The following is a 19,184-nucleotide window of genomic DNA, read 5'->3' on the forward strand; positions in this document are numbered from 1 at the left end:
GAAATATTTTGTATTTTAGCGAATCAATAAATGAAATTGATGAGAGAATGTATACGAGGATCCTTAATGTCTGGGTGAAAGAAATCTGATTTGTTTCTATACACGTTCATAAAAACGTGAAAAGACTGTGAACTCTGTCCTTACTGAATTGTGAAGTTAGACTGTTTAACAGTTTTTCACCATTTTTGTGTTCAGGATTTTTTGGACAAGCCTGAAGTCGTGGCTCCCTCTCTCCATCCTTAGTATAACCGCTCCCCTAACACTGAATGCAAACTAGAGCACATAGCATCAGTGGGTCACAACACATACTTACCACAGCCTACAGTTTGCTAGCAGGACAAATCTTGGTGGACTGTCAAGTTTGTACCGGTTGTCCAGTCCTGTCTGTCTCCTCTCCGTCTGCTTGTCATTCAGGGTGCGCATGAGAGCTGTGTGTTCCAGTTGAACCGTAGCCTATATCGTCCTACTGTTGCAGCTGTTAAACAGCGGATAAAATGTATTGGGCGTCACAAACCCCGCCAAACAACTCATTTCACCAGCAGAATCTGATCAATTCGATCTGATAACATTTGGAAATGCTAGAGGAGCTGCATGATTGATTTGTTTTATCCCCATTTAAATTAGCATAGGGCAAATCTGGAGGTCTCTAGTTGACATTAACATTCTCTAAAAGTAGCGTGCAGCAGTGAGAGGGCCAACATGGCGTATATACTGTACCTGTACATATGTAATCAACCCTCACCCCTGATTGGGCGAGGTTTCAGAGCCTTCAGCGGACACGCCCCCAACATTCCAGAGCAGAGAATACTGCCAACCGTTCTTGAAACCTAATTTTATAAACTTGTTACATTTTTCAAAATATTCAAATATGTCGAGATGTATTTAACACAAACAGAAAACTGTTTAATGTGGATCAGCAATGTTTGGCCAATACCTGATCGGCTCAATAAGGTCTGTTTTACTGGTGCGTCCCTAGACACAGTAGATGAAGCCAATGATACAGATTCACTGTCTGAAAAAGACTTTACTTGCTTGACAACACATTTGACCATCACTAGCTGCTTAGATGATGGAGATTGAATAGCCCGACTCCACTGGCCAGAAAGCTTCTACTATCAGTGGGTGGTATCAGTTGTTTTGCATCTTCATCAGTGGTGTAGATTAGTCTTCTCTGTGATTGGTGACACTGTGAGTGATACTGATTAGTCAGACATCGCTCTGTGTTGCCCGTCAAAGGATTATGTGTGCCTGATGCTCCTGATTTACTAAACAAGAAGGTTAACATGACACTGTATGGCTCTTAATCCTCTTTCCTACTTATTCGCCTCTCACTTGGTCTCTCATAGCCTTGTGGAGCCAAGTAGCCAGATCAGGGTCTCCTACCAGATTTGACACCGTGGCTGAGCCGGCTGTCCTGCTGGGAGCTAATCCTCAGGGATTAACCACGGCTGCCACGGTAAGAGGGGGTGTTGTTAAATGAAGAGGACGAGGCACTGGGCTAAACAGATGAGCAGTAGATGACTAGTCAAACAAGTGAATGTGTGTGTGCGCTCTTCTGGCTGTTTAAGGGCCACACCCACACACACACACACACACACACATACACAGCTGTAGATGTAAAATTATGTTTTATTAAAATGCTTCAAGACAAACACTGTCATTAAAGATGCAAATAACGTTGAATCAAATCATGTTAAATCCAAATTGAATCAAGGAGGTCAATAAACAAGAAGCCTCAGTGGAATAAGTCACATCCTGCATGGAAGCATTTGGTCCTCCTGGGCTTCTGAAAACAATGTTGGAGTTAATTAATGTAATGTTATTTATTTGCTTAAGTAGCAGACACTATATGTTTTTATCTTAGTCTGAACTTTACTCATGTCCATTGAGCCTAAACATGTGTATTTGCTGAACATTGAACAATTACAATGTTCAGCAAATACACAACATGTCTGGATTCGGATAGCCGTTCTCTGACTATAAAAGGATGAAATGTGTGTTTCCTTAGACATACATTGTGGTGAGGGCTGAGGCCTGGTCAGGGCTCAGAGGACATAGGTACTCAGTGTTTCTAGTGTTTTTACTGTCGGCTTGTTTAAATGTGGCAGTGCATTTGTCCATGTCGCTCCGGCCCTCCTGCCTGCTTCAGAGTGAGTTTCTCCCCTCCACTTTAGTTGAATTATTCACAGAGATGCTGCAGCCCCGATGAATAATACAGCAGACTGCTGCTGGAGAGAAAAGAAGGGAGGTCTGGAGAGGTGAGAATTACAATGAGGGGTTTGGTTTCACAATCAGAAGGAGCCATCATGAGGCGTCTCCCTACTACCTCAGTACCTACTGGTTGGGACAAAACTAAACTGTGGAACAAAGCTCTGCTCATGTCAGTACAGTGTCAGTGTGACTGTATGAATACAGGGACAGGAAATGGCAATTCAGTCGCAGCATCAAATGCATATTAATCTGCAGCTGAAAATAGTCCCCATAAAATTAGCTAGAAACTCAAATGTTTGCCTGTATTAGGAAATGACTGAACCATTTATAAAAAGTGAAAATAAATGAGTGATTTGTTAAAGATTATTGCCTTTAGTAGGTACCAACAGGCTTTGGGTGTCGAGCCTCTGACTGTACAGGGATCAGAAAGTACTGAGCGAGGGACCAGCGTGTTGTTGGTCTCTGAGAGAAGTCTCAGATCAGATTGATTCCTTTCAGAAGGAGATGACCAATGAGTGGTGGTGCAGCAGCACTGTGTCAGATGGGCTTGTTTGGCCTCTCTCAGTGCTGACCGTGCTCACTGAAAAGCACACAGTCAGCAGTCTGCTTTCTCGCCACACTGAGCGCAGTGACACAGCAGTTCTGTCAGAGCACCTGGCTGTTTCCATGGTAACAATCGCTGCTCACCTGTCACTGTGATTTGAGGGCAAACTGAGGGTGTGGTAGGCTGGTGTTAACTCTTTAAGGTTAGACCAGTGGTCCCACATCATGTAAACATAGCTGTCTTCCAGTCAGTCCACCTCTGAGATGATTGACATACCATCGTTTGATTTACTGAGGGGCTGGACCCTCCCCTTCAGTGTTCCTCATGGGACCTCGTTTCAGGAACAAATACCTTTGGTTGTCAATGGAGAGAAATATCTTTTTTTACCCCGTTGGAATTGTGGCATGACATATGATGTCCATTTCAAACATCATTTTGCAAATTGACGGTTGCAGTTTGTCGTAGCAGCATTTGGTTTTGGTGTGCAACCTCTCAGTGAACTACATCTTCTTTTTGCATGTCTTTTCATTCAGTACAAACACTGTGTTTTCTGCACAGTTGAAATAAGATGAGGCTACATGCACTAATAATATTAGTAGTAAATATTAGTAGTAGTATTAAACTATTTGTACCAGTGAGGTATGTCGACCCAAAACCCAGGGGTTCGATGTCAGTCGGGCAGGTGACAAAGCAGCATTCTGGGTAAGTTATTATTAACTTCCAGAAACTGTAGGAGCCAAAAAGACAAGTTATATTTCATAATGAGATATTCTGTCAGACTGTGGTTGGTATTACTGCCCCATGTGGCCAAACGTGGCATTAAATTGTTCATAAATTGGCACCGGTTGATGCCGTCAGTCTTTTTGGTACCAGCTGTGCACAGGGCATGCGACTGACATAGTTAATGTTTTAGAACAAATAGTTAAAGACTTTTAAGCTTGTGTCAACTACAGACCTTATTTCAGGCTTCTAACCAAAAACACATTCAAAAAACACTTTGACTTCCAGGCGACGGAACAGGAAGTTAAAGAAAGCCGACTCTTTTCTGGATCCTAGGACTCATTCCTGCAGCTCTCTATAGTCCAACATCCACCTTCTCTTTCCCTCTCTGTCTCTCTCTCTGTCTCCTCTCTGTCTCCTCTCTGTCTCTCTCTGTCATTCTGTCTGTCTCTCTTTCTCTCTCTGTCTGTCTCTGTCTCTCTCTCTGTCTCTCTCTGTCTGTCTCTTTCTCTCTCTCTGTCTCTCTGTCATTCTGTCTCTCTCTTTCTCTCTCTGTCTCTTCCCCTCTCTGTCTGTCTCTTTCTCTCTGTCTCTCTGTCATTCTGTCTCTGTCTCTGTCTGTCTCTGTCTGTCTCTCTTTCTCCACTCTTCACATGAAATAAACGTTTGAAGTGTTGAGACAACATTTACTTATTTTGTCAAATAAAAGGAGATCATGTTTATACACCTCAAAGTATCACATGTGTAGCTGGCATGCAAGTCAAAGAAATAGACCAGAAAAAGAGAGACTTTCCCATAAGGCAACGCAGTGAATCATGTGATATTTTAGACCAATTGCAGACCGATAGTAGGATACAGCTCGGCCAATGAGCTGCTTTGTTTTCTCCACTAATGGCTTCTTTTGTTCACGTCAACCTGCTAAAATTCAGCGAAGCCTCAAACATACAGAAAGTCAATGTGCCAGTCCTACGCAATCACTCCATACCCACACAGTCAAAGGCCACACTTCAGCACATGTCAGCTTATCTGCTGCACAGCTTCCGTTTGAGCAAACAGGGCAGTGATTGGCTCTGTGTTTTATCTGCTCCTCCTCTGCTGACCTACGCCCTGGGGCTCATTGTTCACTCACTACATCCTGTCACTGCTCTGTGTCGCTGTGTTCATAACTCAAGGCTTTCATATGGCATAGTTATTAACTAACATCATTACCTGTCAAAATGCAAAATACCACTGTAGTCCAAAAATGTCATCACATGTGAAAAGCGTTGCTGGAGTGTGAAGGAACGTCCTGTTAGTATATAGAGACGATCTGTCCACTGACCACCGTGGTGTCCTTGAGCAAGGCCCTTAACCCCTACCGCTCCATGGAGCTGCTCAGAGGCCAGCAGATCAGACTGGTGTCACTGGGCAGCTTCTGTGTGTGAATGAGTGTGACTGAGTGAATGTGAGCAGGGTGCTCCTGCAAAAGAGAAGCTTCCTCTCAGTGAAACTAACCTGAATAGAAACAGAGAAAGGTTCTCCTGATCCTGACACGCACTGTCCCTGATCATCTTTAATGTCACTAATACTGCACATGCTGCTGGAGACGCTGTCTCTATTTGGACTTTGAAGCACCTGACCCCTTGCCCTTTGACCTGGCACTTGAGGTCAGAGCAGCTGGATTATTAAGAGTTGTGTAAAAAGCATCTTCCTTGTTTTGTCCTTCCCACCCATTCCTCAGAGATCTGTGCAGCCAGACACAATGGACACGCTTGGAGTTCACGTGATGTGAAGCTGATAGCTGTTTAGTCTGTTTATCATGTTGTGAGGTGGGGGGTCTCTTCTTCTCTGGTATCTCAAACTATGTGTGCGTGTGTGTGTGTGTGTGTGTGTGTGTGTGTGTGTGTGTATCATTTTTATGTTAGCATCACATGTACCACAGCCACACACATCATGCACCCTGTGTGACCTACATCTGCCACCCTGCACCACAACGGCTGAGCTCGCTCAGGCATGACACACACACACACACACACACACACTAGCCTCTTTTACACAGAGATTCTGCTATACTGCTGTAAAGAGGATCTGCCGTTATGCCGCCTTTGCTTCTTTACAGTGAACAAACAACGTGGGCATAATGCTGGCTGTCTCTTTTACACTGACATAGACTTGGTCTCTGACGGCCTCTGCTTAACAGCATTAGGTGTTCATTCTTTTTACACAGAATCAGGGCTTTAGTTATCACAGCCTGAGATGCTCTTGAACACTCAAATGATTGTCAGAGATTTGCAAATAAATGAGGATGGATTCATTTTAAGCTTCAAAAGTTAAGTCCAGTCCAGTAGGTCTGGGTCTTTAACATTTCCAATACTTGTGCCGCTATGATACAAGAGTGTCAGTGGCGGTACCAAACACTAGAGCTATGTCTGACACACATCAGCATGGTGCACACCAGTGTGAGTTACACATCCATCAACATGAAACCCTTTGCCCAGCTCTTGTCTGGAACACTACACTTTTTCAGCTATAATGTTTGTAGAGATGATTGTTGATGATGATTGTTTTTATGTAATAAATATACGTCGTTTGACTAATTGATGGACTATATCTAAAGAAACTGGAAACAACTTTAGATACCATGCAGAGAGAATTGAGTTTGTTGCTCTCCAACACAGTCTGTAGCGGTTACATCTGTGAGTATCCAGTACAGAGTTAGGTCTGGCTCATATTTAGTCTAGTTTAGAACAAAGACTGGAGGGAGACTGAAACTGCTTGTCTCGCTCCGTCTGAATCTATTTCATTTACTTAGAGAATCTTGTTTGTTTAGCACGTGTAGAAAAATAAATTACAAAACCAACAGGTGTGGTTAAGGAACTGTTAGAGTTCTCTTTTGATCAACCACCTGTAGGCTGTCATGTCAGCAGTCCTCATGGTGGATGGCCGGGTTTGAGTCCAGCTCACCACATGTGTGTCTGAACATCGACTATTTGTCTTTCCTTGTGGAACCAGCTGCTGGGGACTATGATGGTGTGTCGTACTAACCAGTGGCAATCAGTCAGTTCAAGGGCTCACCCTCAATCCTGTCAACACGGGAATCCCCCTGGTAGGAGAAATGATTTGTGTGTGTGTGTGTGTGTGTGTGTGTGTGTGTGTGTGTGTGTGTGTGTGTGTGTGTGTGTGTGTGTGTGTGTGTGTGTGTGTGTGTGTGTGTGTGTGTGTGTGTGTGTGTGTGTGTGTGTGTGTGTGTGTGTGTGTGTGTGTGTGTGTGTGGCACTGTCGCCATCTGCGGAGCTCCTGACAGCAGAGAACATTCGAGTACATTTTCCTGGGTGCATTACTGGAATGTCACATGCCATTGAGGAAATGTACATGGGAAGTGACCCTTTGTTAAGTCCCACCCCTCGAGCGCAGCCTGACCAATCATAGCGCAGCTTCAGCGAGCTCTGCTCCATAGGTCAGGTGGGTCAGTGGTTTTGGAACTCGTATATGTTGAGTAATAGTGGTACTCAAAGAGGTTGAAGGAGATGTACGTTCCTAAAACGTTACAGTTCTACAAATAAACCTGTCGAGCTAACATTAGCAGAGTACATTAGCACATCATTAACTAGCATAAACATGGATATATCCAGGATGTCAGGGATGGACAAATGTTTATGATTGTGGGCCATAAATACAACAATACAAGCATCAGGGGCAAAACAATACTGTCGTTTTCAACCAGTTACACTGCAAGAAAATCTGTGTGCCATGGAAAATTGTCAATTAAAATAACAAATCAACACTATGCTCAACAGTTGGACGCTGGATTACAGTTAGTTTACTGTACCTACTTAAATATTATGATTTGATGTGTAATTATGTAAATAAATCAACTTAAGGCAGGCAGAAATGACCAAATATTGTTTTCTGTTCATGGCCTCGAGCCCCATTTAGAAGATTACGTTGCAAATGTAGGTGTAAGATATACATCTGTCTGATATGAAGATGTAAGGAACATAACAGGCAGGAATGGTAAAATTCTGGTGGAGTGTTTAAACTAGGATGTGCAATGTACATACAGTGAAATTTATTAGAAATTGTAGTTTATTCAAAAAATTCACCTCGGGCCATTTTAAAACGGGCAGCGGGCCACACCCCCCTTCTGTCTGCTTCTTTCCGAATTCGCTTTTCCCAAAAATGAGATAGATTCGACTAGTTCTGACTTCCAGATGCAGCTAATAGGATACTAAATATTTCAGAACAGTTTCAGACCATACGTGTGCTCCTCTCAGCTGATCTGGCTTTACATGACACACTTCCTTTCATAGTACTTGTAGTCACTTTTGAACACAGTGTTACATCACTGCATTTCTCTCCTCGCCCTTCTTACCCCACCCTCCTCTTTAAGCTACACTCTATTTCCAAAGACAGCCCAGCCTGTACACCACCACTTCCTCCTGCTCCTCCTCCTCCTCACTGTCGGCTGGACTAAAGCTGTCACTACTTGCACTTTATCTTCATCACTGTGCCGTTCCTCCTTAGAATATCATGGCAGCCTCTAGAAAATAATGGAGGCTTTGTGTGGCTGCAGGAATCCAAAAAGCATGTGGAGCTTTTCCTGCTCCTCTGGCTCCATCTAGTGGTCCAAAAGCAGAGGTGGTGGGGAACGAATACAAGAGACCTGCTGCCTGATCCGTGTGCTTGTGTGGTGGATGGTCTACGTGTGAAAGCTTTGCTTTAGTACAGACAGAATGAGAAAATCTCACCGTGTTGCTTGTGTAAGAAAAACTAAAGTCCCGAGTTGTATTCTTAGACTTCACTTATTCAACCCCAACTTATATCAATATTATCTATATGTATTACATTCATATAGATTCCCAACTAATCTGAGTACATTCGTTTCCCTCTTCATGTTTTGGGAGGAGGTGGACGTGTAAAGGACAAAAGAATTGTGCTTCAAGCCAATGTAGACTTTTTCATTGTTTAACCAAAACACTGACCCAGTCCTCACCTTAACATAACCCAACAACGTTAATGCTTTCAATGCTAGGAGAAGCTATATATCGACAGTGACATTTTGACTGGTGCATTCAGTGTGACGGGTAACCCTTTTGCAAAGGGTTTAACAAACACAAGGTCCAGGTGCTTGTGTTTCCATCTTGTGGAAGCATGTGAAGTCAATCTTGCATTTGAACATTTAGCATGCTAAATGCTAACTGCAGAACATATCATGTACACACATGTGACACCTACATGTATACACAGTGATAACTAGTTAGACTGTAATTTAGATGTGACAGGGTTTACTTATTAGAACATCTTTGCTGTTGGAATGAGACAGATGGTACGTCTGTTTGAGAAACAATTAAAGCTCCTTTCAACTTTTTGGAAAGACCCCACACTGTCAAAGTCTTAAAACTACCAGTTCTCAGGCCATGAATACTTTATTCCATTTGTTGTTACATCCTCCAAGTATCCATCTTGTGGTGGCTTTGTAATAACAACTGGAAAACATTGTGATGCTACATCTCCCAGTCTCTCTGTCGTATGTGTGAGAGGATTTGAGGAAGACAGGTTGGAGGTCGTCTCCAATCCAGGACTTCAGTGCTGAAGGGTTCATGGATCTGTGGTGGGAATCAGCACAAGGGTTTAGAAAACTAAATAACATAAAACAACAACTTCATTGTAAAGTCAACATGACTTGCTGGATTCATTTCTGAGGGATCTGTGAAGAACAAGACAGCAGCTGCACTACTGCCATGTGTATATCGGAGTCGAGAGTGGACACGTTAACTGATAACACTAAGATTCAGTACCACAGAAAACACACTACAAAGAATTTAGTTTGCTTACTGTAATACAGCGTTTATTTTTAATGTCACATTGTCGTTATTAAACTGACGTATAAATGCATAGTATCTTAGTTACCTAAAAGATAAGGTGACTAAAAATGGCCTCCATATTTACAGTGTGCGCGACTAAAAGCCGATGTCTGGTGGTCAGCGTGGCAACAGCCACTTAAAGAGTTAGTGTTGAACCTGGTCATACATCTCTGTTCACTAACATGAGCATGAACTTGACTGGGAGGTTTCATTCAACTCTAGTAGTGTTGAGAGTCAGCATCTCATTCAGTGCCAGCAGTGAGGGAAGCACATGTTCCACTCTGCTTCTGCTTTTCTTTGCTCTAATGGTTTCACACAGGAAGATAATGCAACTTCCAACACACTCAACCGTAGACATGTAGAACGTTGGAGTCCTGTGTATCTACTGAAACAGAGGGGACAGCAGAGAGAGCTGCTGAGACCGTTTGAGTTAGCTGTGATGTACAGACAGCTGAGCTGTTGGACCACCTAATGATGCTTGGACAAAGTGTAAAGGTATGTTACCAGTAGATACGACGGAGCATCATAACTAGCTTCTGCAGATCTTCAGGAACAAGTGAACAAGTGCCACCAGACCCATGTGTCTGTTAGCGTTAGCTATCCAGCTAGCTGGCAGACTGTTGAGCTGCTGTGATGCATCTGACTGACAGAGATCCATAGTTAACATCTGGAAAGCTGTAACAGTGGAGCCACCTGATGGGGTTGCATTTAGTTTCCCCTTGCTGTGGCTACCATGATGCAACTTGTTCTTAGACTGCAGTGTCTTGTGTAGAAAGCTCTGCTGTTGGTCCAGTCCTCCTGCTCAGCCTCATAACGGGTTCTTTGAGAGGAATTCAGCTGCAGCAGCATCAAAAAAGTCCGTCCCGATACTTTCTTTGAGGAACTTCATCATTCTGCTCAATCCATCTTAACAAGACAGCCGTTTGAAAAGTGTAACCTCCTCAAGTGTCGGCTCAAAGTTAATTCTAGACCACATTTTAAATTGGAGTTTAAAGTTTTGGTGCAACAAAATGAAATGTAATTTAGGCTTAGAGGTCAAATGTGACGTTAAAAGAGAGGTTTGAATTCAAGCTAGTTTTAAAGTTTAGTGCAAGAGAATTTCAAGTTAAAGCAGTATTTAATGAAATGAATCGTCAATATTTGAAGACTGACTGTCTTATGTTGTCCCTGTGTCTGCTGCTGAAACAATTAGTCTACTCGTTCATTATTTATTAAATGTTTGCTATTATAGATTATATGTATTGATAAAACAATGTTGGCATTGTTTTCATGATGAGCTTTAATGAGCTATTGTTAGAAACAAGTACTAAAACCTGTATTTATTCACGTTTCTCACCAAAAATACATTTTTACAAGATTACATTTGAACACATCATGATAACGTGATAATTTACTTTCATCCAATACTCATTTTTACCGAATGGAGCTTGAACTAATGTAACTAAATGGAAGCGTACATTATAATAACAGCTGTTGCTGTCAACGTTCCTAACGTCAACTCTCCTCCTTCACAATGTATCATCAGTATCTGTTCTGTGTCGCCAGTGTTCATCATATTACCGTATTATCTTAATAAAATGGACCAATGAAACTAATGAATACGTGACACAAAACGGCAAGTGATTATTGTGACCAGTAAAAAATGTACTTGGCTGGTGGATTATTTCATCTGCCAGTCCACTTAGACGTTGAGTCAACAAGTTCATTTTGAACAGTGACTCCATATCTAAACAAACTCCAGTGTAGCACTATTGTGTCAGATGGGCCCCTGAAATAGCCTGAATGCACTATGTCATGAGTCCTATATTTTGTATTGGTGACCTACAACAGTTACACTGACGGACCCTGAGCTACGTTTCCTTCCACACACACACACACACACACACACACACACACAGAGAAACGCACATGGGCACACACAGGAGCAGCTGAGACGACAGCAACTGCAGCAGTATGTGTGGCTGCTGATTGGACCGTGGAGGTGCTGGGGGGGGTTCACGGAGAGGCTCCTATTTTTACCCCAGATCAACACCCTCATATCACAACAGCTGTCCCCACGTCTCTGGTCTGTCCGCCGTCAGGAATAGCCGGCCTATCGGAGCCTCCCCCTCTCCTCGGCTCTGCTGTTTCACTTTCCACTGTGCCTCCAGCTGCTTGCTCGGATCTCCTCGACTCTGGCCATTTGTTTCTATTTTAACGGTGACTGTGGGAACTATTTGGATACAGGAGTTGTGGAATTACTTCACTACCAGGTAGAACATTGTGTGATAACCTTTTAACCAGAAGCGGGGTCTTTTGCGGAAAATCTATGGCAAGCGTGGGCCCTCGAGGGCCCACAGCCCGTGGCACTATTTTTAGACTACAGTTAGCTGAGGGGGCAGCTTTACTGGTTTTCTAACTGATCGTAGTATTTTACAATAGCAGCCTTTGTGCCAAATGATGGTTCCCCTTTTCCTACTCAGAGGTTAACCAGAGAGAGTGGTGGAATTTAAAAGTAGAAGTGTGTCTGCTTTGAAGAGGTAGGGACATGCTCAGTGTGAGCTCATGTGCTTGTGTGACTGTTGGGAAATGTAGTCTAGACTGAGATTAAGTGAACTTTTGTTGTTTTCAGTTCATATTAATATAGCTGACTGTGCCATTAGTTGTGGTACTCTGATAAGGTCTTTATTGTTTTAGTTAAATGTAAAGTTTTGAGGTGTTTGCGTTCAGACCGATCACATTCAGACTCACTGTTATTGAGGCTGACTGATCATTCAGTATTCTCATGTTTGGACTGTAGGCCAGTTGTAATTGTACAAATGTATGATGTTTTACAATAAGGAAAGGTTTGGTGTCATTTAATAATGCGGAGCACAGGTCTATGTTTTGAACATCAGTTTGCTCATTTTATGTTATCTGCCATATGTGAACAATCTCAAATATCTTGGTCATTGTAAGGAGGATTTCAGCCATATTACCTTGTTGTCATGATTCACTGAATTCTGGCCTGTTGCGACTGGACTACCTGGGATGCTCATGTGATGTATGACTTCAACTCCACCTCTATGTTTTGGAGTAAAGAAGTTTGACTTTCACTGACCAAATCCCACCTTTTATTTCCAGAAAGACAGTTTAACATATTTCTTCATTGTGAGATCAATAGACCCTTTGCCCCGTCCCGGCTGTGAAACTCAGACCGGCCAATCATAGTGTTGGGAACGTAGAGGAGCGTGTTTGGGTTATCAGCATCTAAGAAACTAAATTCTCGACATCAATAGAATTATTAATGTCAGTAACAATTATTAATGATTATTAATAATTACGGGGCACCACCCTGCGGACAGGGACCAATAACCAAACTATAAACTAAGTCTCATAATTAGTGTTCACTCACGATATTAACAGTCTGAATTCTATTACACGTTTGGAGTGAGAGTGAAGGTTTGAGTTAGAGCACAGGCCACTACATCCAGTTATTATTACACACATATGCACAAGTAATCACAGACGACTGCTCTTTAAAATATAACAGAGTTTATGAAATCAAAATAATAAATGATCAAATCAAGTAATATCAAAACCAACAAACACTATCATATGTCTAATACCTAAAGTCAAATGAATAAAGTGGGTAAGGATATGTATATAGATATATGTACATGTATATGTGTGTGTGGAAACGAGGAGGGGGGGCTTACTCAAACAGTGATGGTGGGTAATCTAAAAAGGGGGCGTGTGAGCCTACAAGCAAAGATGGCGGAGTCTAGAGACCTCCGACAAAATGGCTGATTGGGGGCCACATGTAACCACGTGGTGCGGCGCACCATGTGGGTTGGGACAATAGATTACGCAACCACGAGTCTGAGAGGTTCAACAAGAATCAGTGAATCTAACTATGTGTGTGCAGGTTAGTAGGGAGAGAGAGAGAGAGAGAGAGGAAGATCTCTGAGCGCGGTGCTCGGCGCTGCAGTGAGAATGTGAGGAACAGCTGATCACTCGCAAACTCTGCGGTCGGATTCTGAACCGACCGGTCACGCTTGTAGAGAGGGGCTTTTTAACTTCGGCTGAGGGACGAGGTTTGGGTCGTCCTTCCCAGAAATCTTCGGCGAGGAAAGATTGTTACCTTCTGCCGGCGGTGTGTACACAAAAAGGGTGGGAGAATGGGGCATAGGAGTTATCCGTTCTCGCACTACAGGATCCAAAACTCAAAATAAAACACAGTCTGTTGTGGGATATGTGTGAGCTTGCCTTTGGCTTTGTAGACATATGGACTCTGTTGACTCCATTCCAAAGACACCCTGTGCACATTTGCTATGTGAAGAACAGACGTGGGTCACATGAGGTCCACTGGTAATACCAGACCAGAGCAAAAAGCATCCATTGCCTTTTGTCTTTGAAGAAGAGTGAATTGATGTCCAAGTTAACCCTCATACAGAATCCAAACTAAAGGTTTCCCTGGCTGTTCTAGGAACAGTGAATAGAACACGCAGGCTGTTAATCAGGCAGTACGAGTCAAATGATTGACAGTGATTGTTTATATGTGTGAGTGGTGGTCAAATGCTGTTTGAATGTTATGAGTGTATAGTTTGGCTTGTGATTTGTTATTTCTGACTAAATATTAATTTTTCTGTAATGAATACATTAGTACAGCTTAAATACAGTATCAATACAGTATCCTCAAGCAAGTTTCTACCATTTGTTTTCATGGAAACAGAAAATATTACATTATGAAATGAGCTTCCATTCAATATTTTCCAGGGAGACAGTAAGGTGGTGTGGTTTGATAGTTGGTGTCAACTTATCTGTCCATCTAAGATGTTTGTGTGATGATGTGGGACTGCAGCACCGCTGTGGGGGCTTTTTTGGCCCCTGGTGGCCTCTCTCCGAGGGGGGAGTCTGGTCCACATCCCTACAGTACCACTGTCTGGTCCAGAAATAAACCAGTTAGTCAGCGTTCTAATTCAGAGACCTCTGATAAGAGCCACGCCAGACCTGGACACTGACGTGCTGAAAGCCTCTAGTCCAAGTCACGTAGTTCAAGGCAGCTTTGTTCTGTTTTGTGTAAAACTGGTTAAGATGAGTAAGACGAGGCAGAAACCCTGGACTGGATGTGCCTGGTATGCTTCAGGCAGCATACCACAACTCTTCTGAGACGGTATGACACTGCCTGTTTCAGATGGTGGTAAATGTATTTTTCCTACTGATGGAAAGGTCTGATCACACCACAATCACATTATATCAAATCCAAACAGTACCCACTCATTAGGGATGGGTGTACCGGTTTGATCACCGTCACCGCTCACGTTCGATCACTGTCCTTACCGAGAGACACGCACACATTTTGGTCCTCGCACACACAGGAGAGACGGTAGCGGATGCACTACATCACTCCCAGACAGGTCATACTGTCTGTGGTTACGAACAGCTTTTCATGTCGGCGCCCACAGATACACAGACAGCACTGCTGCAGCTCTGCTACATCCAGCCCTCAACAAATCATCTTCATGCTCTGTCTTTGCTGAGAACCGTGCACGTCACATGGAACAAATAGGGACGCAGGCCTAATCTCTAGATGAACTGTGTCTCCAACAGCGTCTACGCTGCTTATTTTCAAACACGTTCCTCATGAGGGTTAAGAGGTAAAAGGTTCCGTCAGCTTTCAAAGAAGTCAATTCTATTAAGTGTAATGTAATTCCCATTTTGGCTGTGGTGAAAAGAGTTGAAAAAACTAAAGTAAATATGTGGAAAAAAGCATTTTTTTCCTAAATAGTATTTAATTCATTCACAACTCAAAACAACAGCATGGCTGTTACTAACTCTGAATGAATCACATTACATTTATTTCTGTCTTTAAACGTATCATTTACTTTATTTCCCTTCTAAAGTAAAAAAGAGGTCGAGATGTGTTCTGAATGCAGTATCCTTTATCATGAAAATGTCTCAAAGCATTCTAAAATAATGTTTTGACATTTGTCCGGAGCCCTAGTCACAAGGATACATCCCCCTTCATTGAGTTATGCAGGCTGTAGTGGGATGATGATATCCTTTGACTTTTGAGTGTTTTCATTTCTCTAAACCTGCTCTAATCTCCTGTTCATCCTCTGCTTCTCCCAGACCCTATTCTCTGTTTTCAATCCAATTGTGTCTCTAGCCTGAAGATCCTCATTTCTGTTCATGTGTCTCTGTGTTCTCACCATTCTTCCTCTCCTAGCTCCCCTCCACCTCCTCTTCCTTCTGCTCTCATCTCATCCATCACAGCCCATGACAGCAGATCAGCCAACATGGCATTCTCATCTCGCTTTTCCTTCTGGGAGCAAAAGGGAAGTCTCATTTGGACATTTCATAAAGCACTCTTACACTGCATGGTGTTCCAGTGTTTTACGCTGTGTATTAATATGTGTGTCTTTAGATACGTGTGGCCTTTGCTTGTATCGCACTAAGAATGTGATGGCTTTCTCTCACATGTATAAGCACATGTTATAGTAGCTGCGACTTTGTACCACCGATCATTTGCTGGACACATAACCATTTCACTTCCAATGCAGTGAGTGCTTTAAGTTTTAGCTCTTGAGTGTTTGTATCTAGAGAAAGAACAGATCATGTGCATGCTTTGAGGTTTGCACGGCGTGCGACGGACAACCGCTTCATGGAGTGTTCAGGTTTTGATCTAGTTGTCTTTTTGATATCAACACATTTAGGTCAAAGAAGATAACATCCCAGGAAGCAGAAGTGTAAGTAAATGCTGTCCCTTCTGCCTGGGTACATGTGTTTCTCCTCAGAGTAGTCATGTTAGAGCTGTCTTATGTCTGCCAGCTCTTTATCGACATGTTCTTTGTAGAGAACAAAGTCCGACTTAATGCTGTATTGTGTGTACATTTTTTGGTAGAACTTGACTCATTTCAAGTTAGTATCACACACATTGTAATTAAGATTAGATTTGGCAAGACATTGGGCCACGTGCAAGGACATTTTCATATTCTGAACCTCTTTCAACTGAATTGTTTTTCTGAGGTGGTTTGTACAAGTGTTCCATGTGAGGTACACAACCCTATCATACACATTCCAACCAGATGAATCCCACCTGGACATGAGCAGGTGCATGTTCATGAGATTTGATCATTGACTTCAGTCCACTTCTGCTCAGATAGACAGTTTTTGTAGCTTTGTTGTGTGATTGTTCAGCGTACCCATAAAGGTACCAAATCTTTTGAGTGATTATTAAAGGCATAACGACATGGTGCTTGCATATTCGTTCATCATTCATGTCCTTACACCTCCTCTCTTTCCTCTCTATGAGTAGTCAGACAGTGAAGGGCTGCCCAGCCGGTCCAGGTCAGTGTCAGCTCTAGACCCTGGCAAGGGGTTATTCCAAGCAACAAGTCCCCCATCAGTTTCCCCCATGAAGTCGGTAGCCCGGGTCAGAAGTCCCTCCCCACCAAAAGTCAGGACACTTGTTAAAGTGCCTGAACGCTTCAAAAGCCCTGAACCAGCGTCAAAGGCGGCTGAGCAATTTAGGAGCCCTGAACCACCACAAGCTCCTCTGAGCCCAGAGCCAGCTATGAACAGTGAGCGACAGCAAAATGGCATAATGGGCAAAAGTGTGGTCAATAGTACAGCCAGGGGTGATGTCAAACGTTCAGGCACCAGCACCAGCCAGACGGAAACTACAGAGGACAAGGGTCTGACACGGAAGAAAGTAGTAAAGGTGGTTCACCGTGTAGTCAGGAAGGTCCTGCCCACAGAAGAAGAAGAGACTACCGTGCCAACACAACCCTCACACAAAGCTCCTGCTGCCGAAGCAGTTAAAGCAGTGCTAGCCCCAGCTTCAGTATCTAAGGCCCCCACGATGTCAGGGTTCTCTTTCAAACATGACGTCATCAAAACGGAAGACAAAGACGACATTTCGCGAGGATTGACACACCTCATGGTCAGAGGCAGGACCAGGGAGCCTCGTCCCAGAGTATGGAAAGATGAACGACCAGAAAAAATAGAGTTGGAGAAGAATAATGAGAAGACAGTAGGAAAAGTTGCTGAGTCGGAGGAGAAGAAAGAGGATAAAACCACCCTTAAGCCGCACAAGATCAATCACAAACCTATGAGCGCTAGTCAAGGTATACAGGAGGCCAAACCTGCCGTGGTTGCTGTAAACCCCACCAGCACATCTTCTGAGCACTCCTCTCCAAAGTCATCCAAATCGACTCATTCCAGACCCACATCTCTCCCACCAGTTGTTGGCTTTATCCCAGTTCCCAAGCCCTCACCCTTGTCTCCACCTCCTGGCTTCATACCTGCACCCAAACCAACTGCTGTCAAAAAACCCACCCCAACAAATCCTCCTTCTGCTGCCCCAGTGGCCCAAAAGAATCCCTCCCTCACTCCTCCATCACGTTTCATCCCAGCTCCTCAAACCTCTCCACTTGCAACTTCTTTGAGCCCTGCTCCTCCCCGTCCCAATCCCAGTGTAGTGGCTCCCCCTCGAGGAGTAATTCCCATTCAACAAACTGCCATCAGTCAACAAGAGGTACACTGTCCACACTTCGCATGTCTGCTCAGCATTTGGGACACTGGTGTGGAAAGTGCATGAACATTTGAAATGCATGTTTGAAATAGAAGAGCACTTTGGAGTTTGCTTATAGATACTATGTGTGTGTAACCTCAGTGTGGCACGGTTTTAGAGTCACTTGATAGCCATTGTAAGCATGCTCGATATTGATAGATATAATGTTATATGTTATATAGATATAACACAAGATATTGCTTACCTTTCTTCAGAATTACAAGGGCAAATAAGCAGGCTAGAGAATAGCTACTCAGTTGGTTTGCTGTCCTGTTCAATTGTCCAACGCGTTGGTCTAGAACAAGAAAGGGTTTCAACATCCATGGGTATTGAAAGTTCATACTCAATCCTCAATGGGAAAGAGACAGCTAGGCCAATGCTGTGCATTAGCCTAACAAGATCAAGGTCAGTAATGAATGGAATAAAGCAAAGATGCAGGCTCAGGTCAGGTTGTGCCTGACATTCTGTAGTTGGGCCTTTAGACCTTTGGTCTTTAGTCATTATATTTGTCTTTTGTTTCACCGGGCACTAAACAAGTTATTTATTTTGCAAGTCTTCTATTTTTCAGTGTCTTGCTCCAGGGCAACAGTGGCAGTTGTATTTGTTTACTTCCTGATCATAAGTCACCATTCTGGTGACAGATCAGTCACACACATTTTATTTCCTCCTCAACTGTTCATTTCCTAAAAAACTTTGATTTGCTGTCAAAATAGCAGATTCTTTATTGTTAGAGATTCTAGAGCTTCTTCATTTTGCATATTTTAAGCGCTTGCTCTTTTAGAGTTTCTTGAGCACTACAACTCTTTCTCTGGAGTCTACCATCAGAAACAGACAGACAGTTGCTACTTTCTTTCACCCATGAGATCTCACATAGCAGAATGTAGCTCATACGCCGTGTTTACAGAGGCAGAGTCCCACCCGAGACTGTTCCAAATGAGGGACTTCAGTAGCCCAGCGTGTCTAGTCACTAACAGGAAACCCATGTAGAGCCAATTACTGCAGTGCTGCATTGTAGGAGAGCAACTCAAAACCTATGAACAGGCACAGAGAGCACAACTTTACAGATGGAAGACATAGTTACAAAAAGAACATTATTCCTGGCTCTTGCTGAATTTGTGCAACAAAGACCTCACTGGGTCTCAGTGGGCTCCAACACTAACCAGTATAGTCTCTCTTGGAAGGAATTCTGTTCCTAGATTCTCAAAGCATTGACTGTCATATTTTGGGATGGAGGGATGTAGTAGATTGGAAATCCATTTATTTTTTAAATTTGCTGGATAGATATTAACTTCTTTATGACAAATCTTAATGAATCGGGGTTTTACCGCAC

General features: G+C 43.1%; 1 protein-coding gene across 13 annotated transcripts in view; it reads left to right on the top strand.

Moving 5' to 3' along the window:
* Positions 1-19,184, top strand: part of LOC142931488 (unconventional myosin-XVIIIa-like) — a 155,845-nt gene that overhangs the window by 20,521 nt on the left and 116,140 nt on the right. For 8 of the 13 annotated variants that reach the window (XM_076075420.1, XM_076075422.1, XM_076075428.1 and 5 more), the window contains exons 2-4: positions 15,509-15,615; positions 15,994-16,028; positions 16,598-17,818. The exons of 3 other annotated variants lie outside the window; for them this stretch is intronic. In XM_076075420.1, coding sequence (XP_075931535.1) covers positions 15,579-15,615; positions 15,994-16,028; positions 16,598-17,818 — 1,293 coding nt within the window. In that variant the 5' untranslated portion in view covers positions 15,509-15,578. Of the gene's footprint in view, positions 1-9,492; positions 9,814-15,508; positions 15,616-15,993; positions 16,029-16,597; positions 17,819-19,184 lie in introns of those variants that run through there. 2 more of the 13 variants (XM_076075426.1, XM_076075427.1) reach the window with 2 other exon arrangements.

The sequence above is a fragment of the Anarhichas minor genome, unplaced genomic scaffold (genome assembly GCF_050575085.1).
Source record: "Anarhichas minor isolate MPS153535 unplaced genomic scaffold, ASM5057508v1 ptg000052l, whole genome shotgun sequence".
Classification (NCBI taxonomy): Eukaryota; Metazoa; Chordata; class Actinopteri; order Perciformes; family Anarhichadidae; genus Anarhichas; species Anarhichas minor.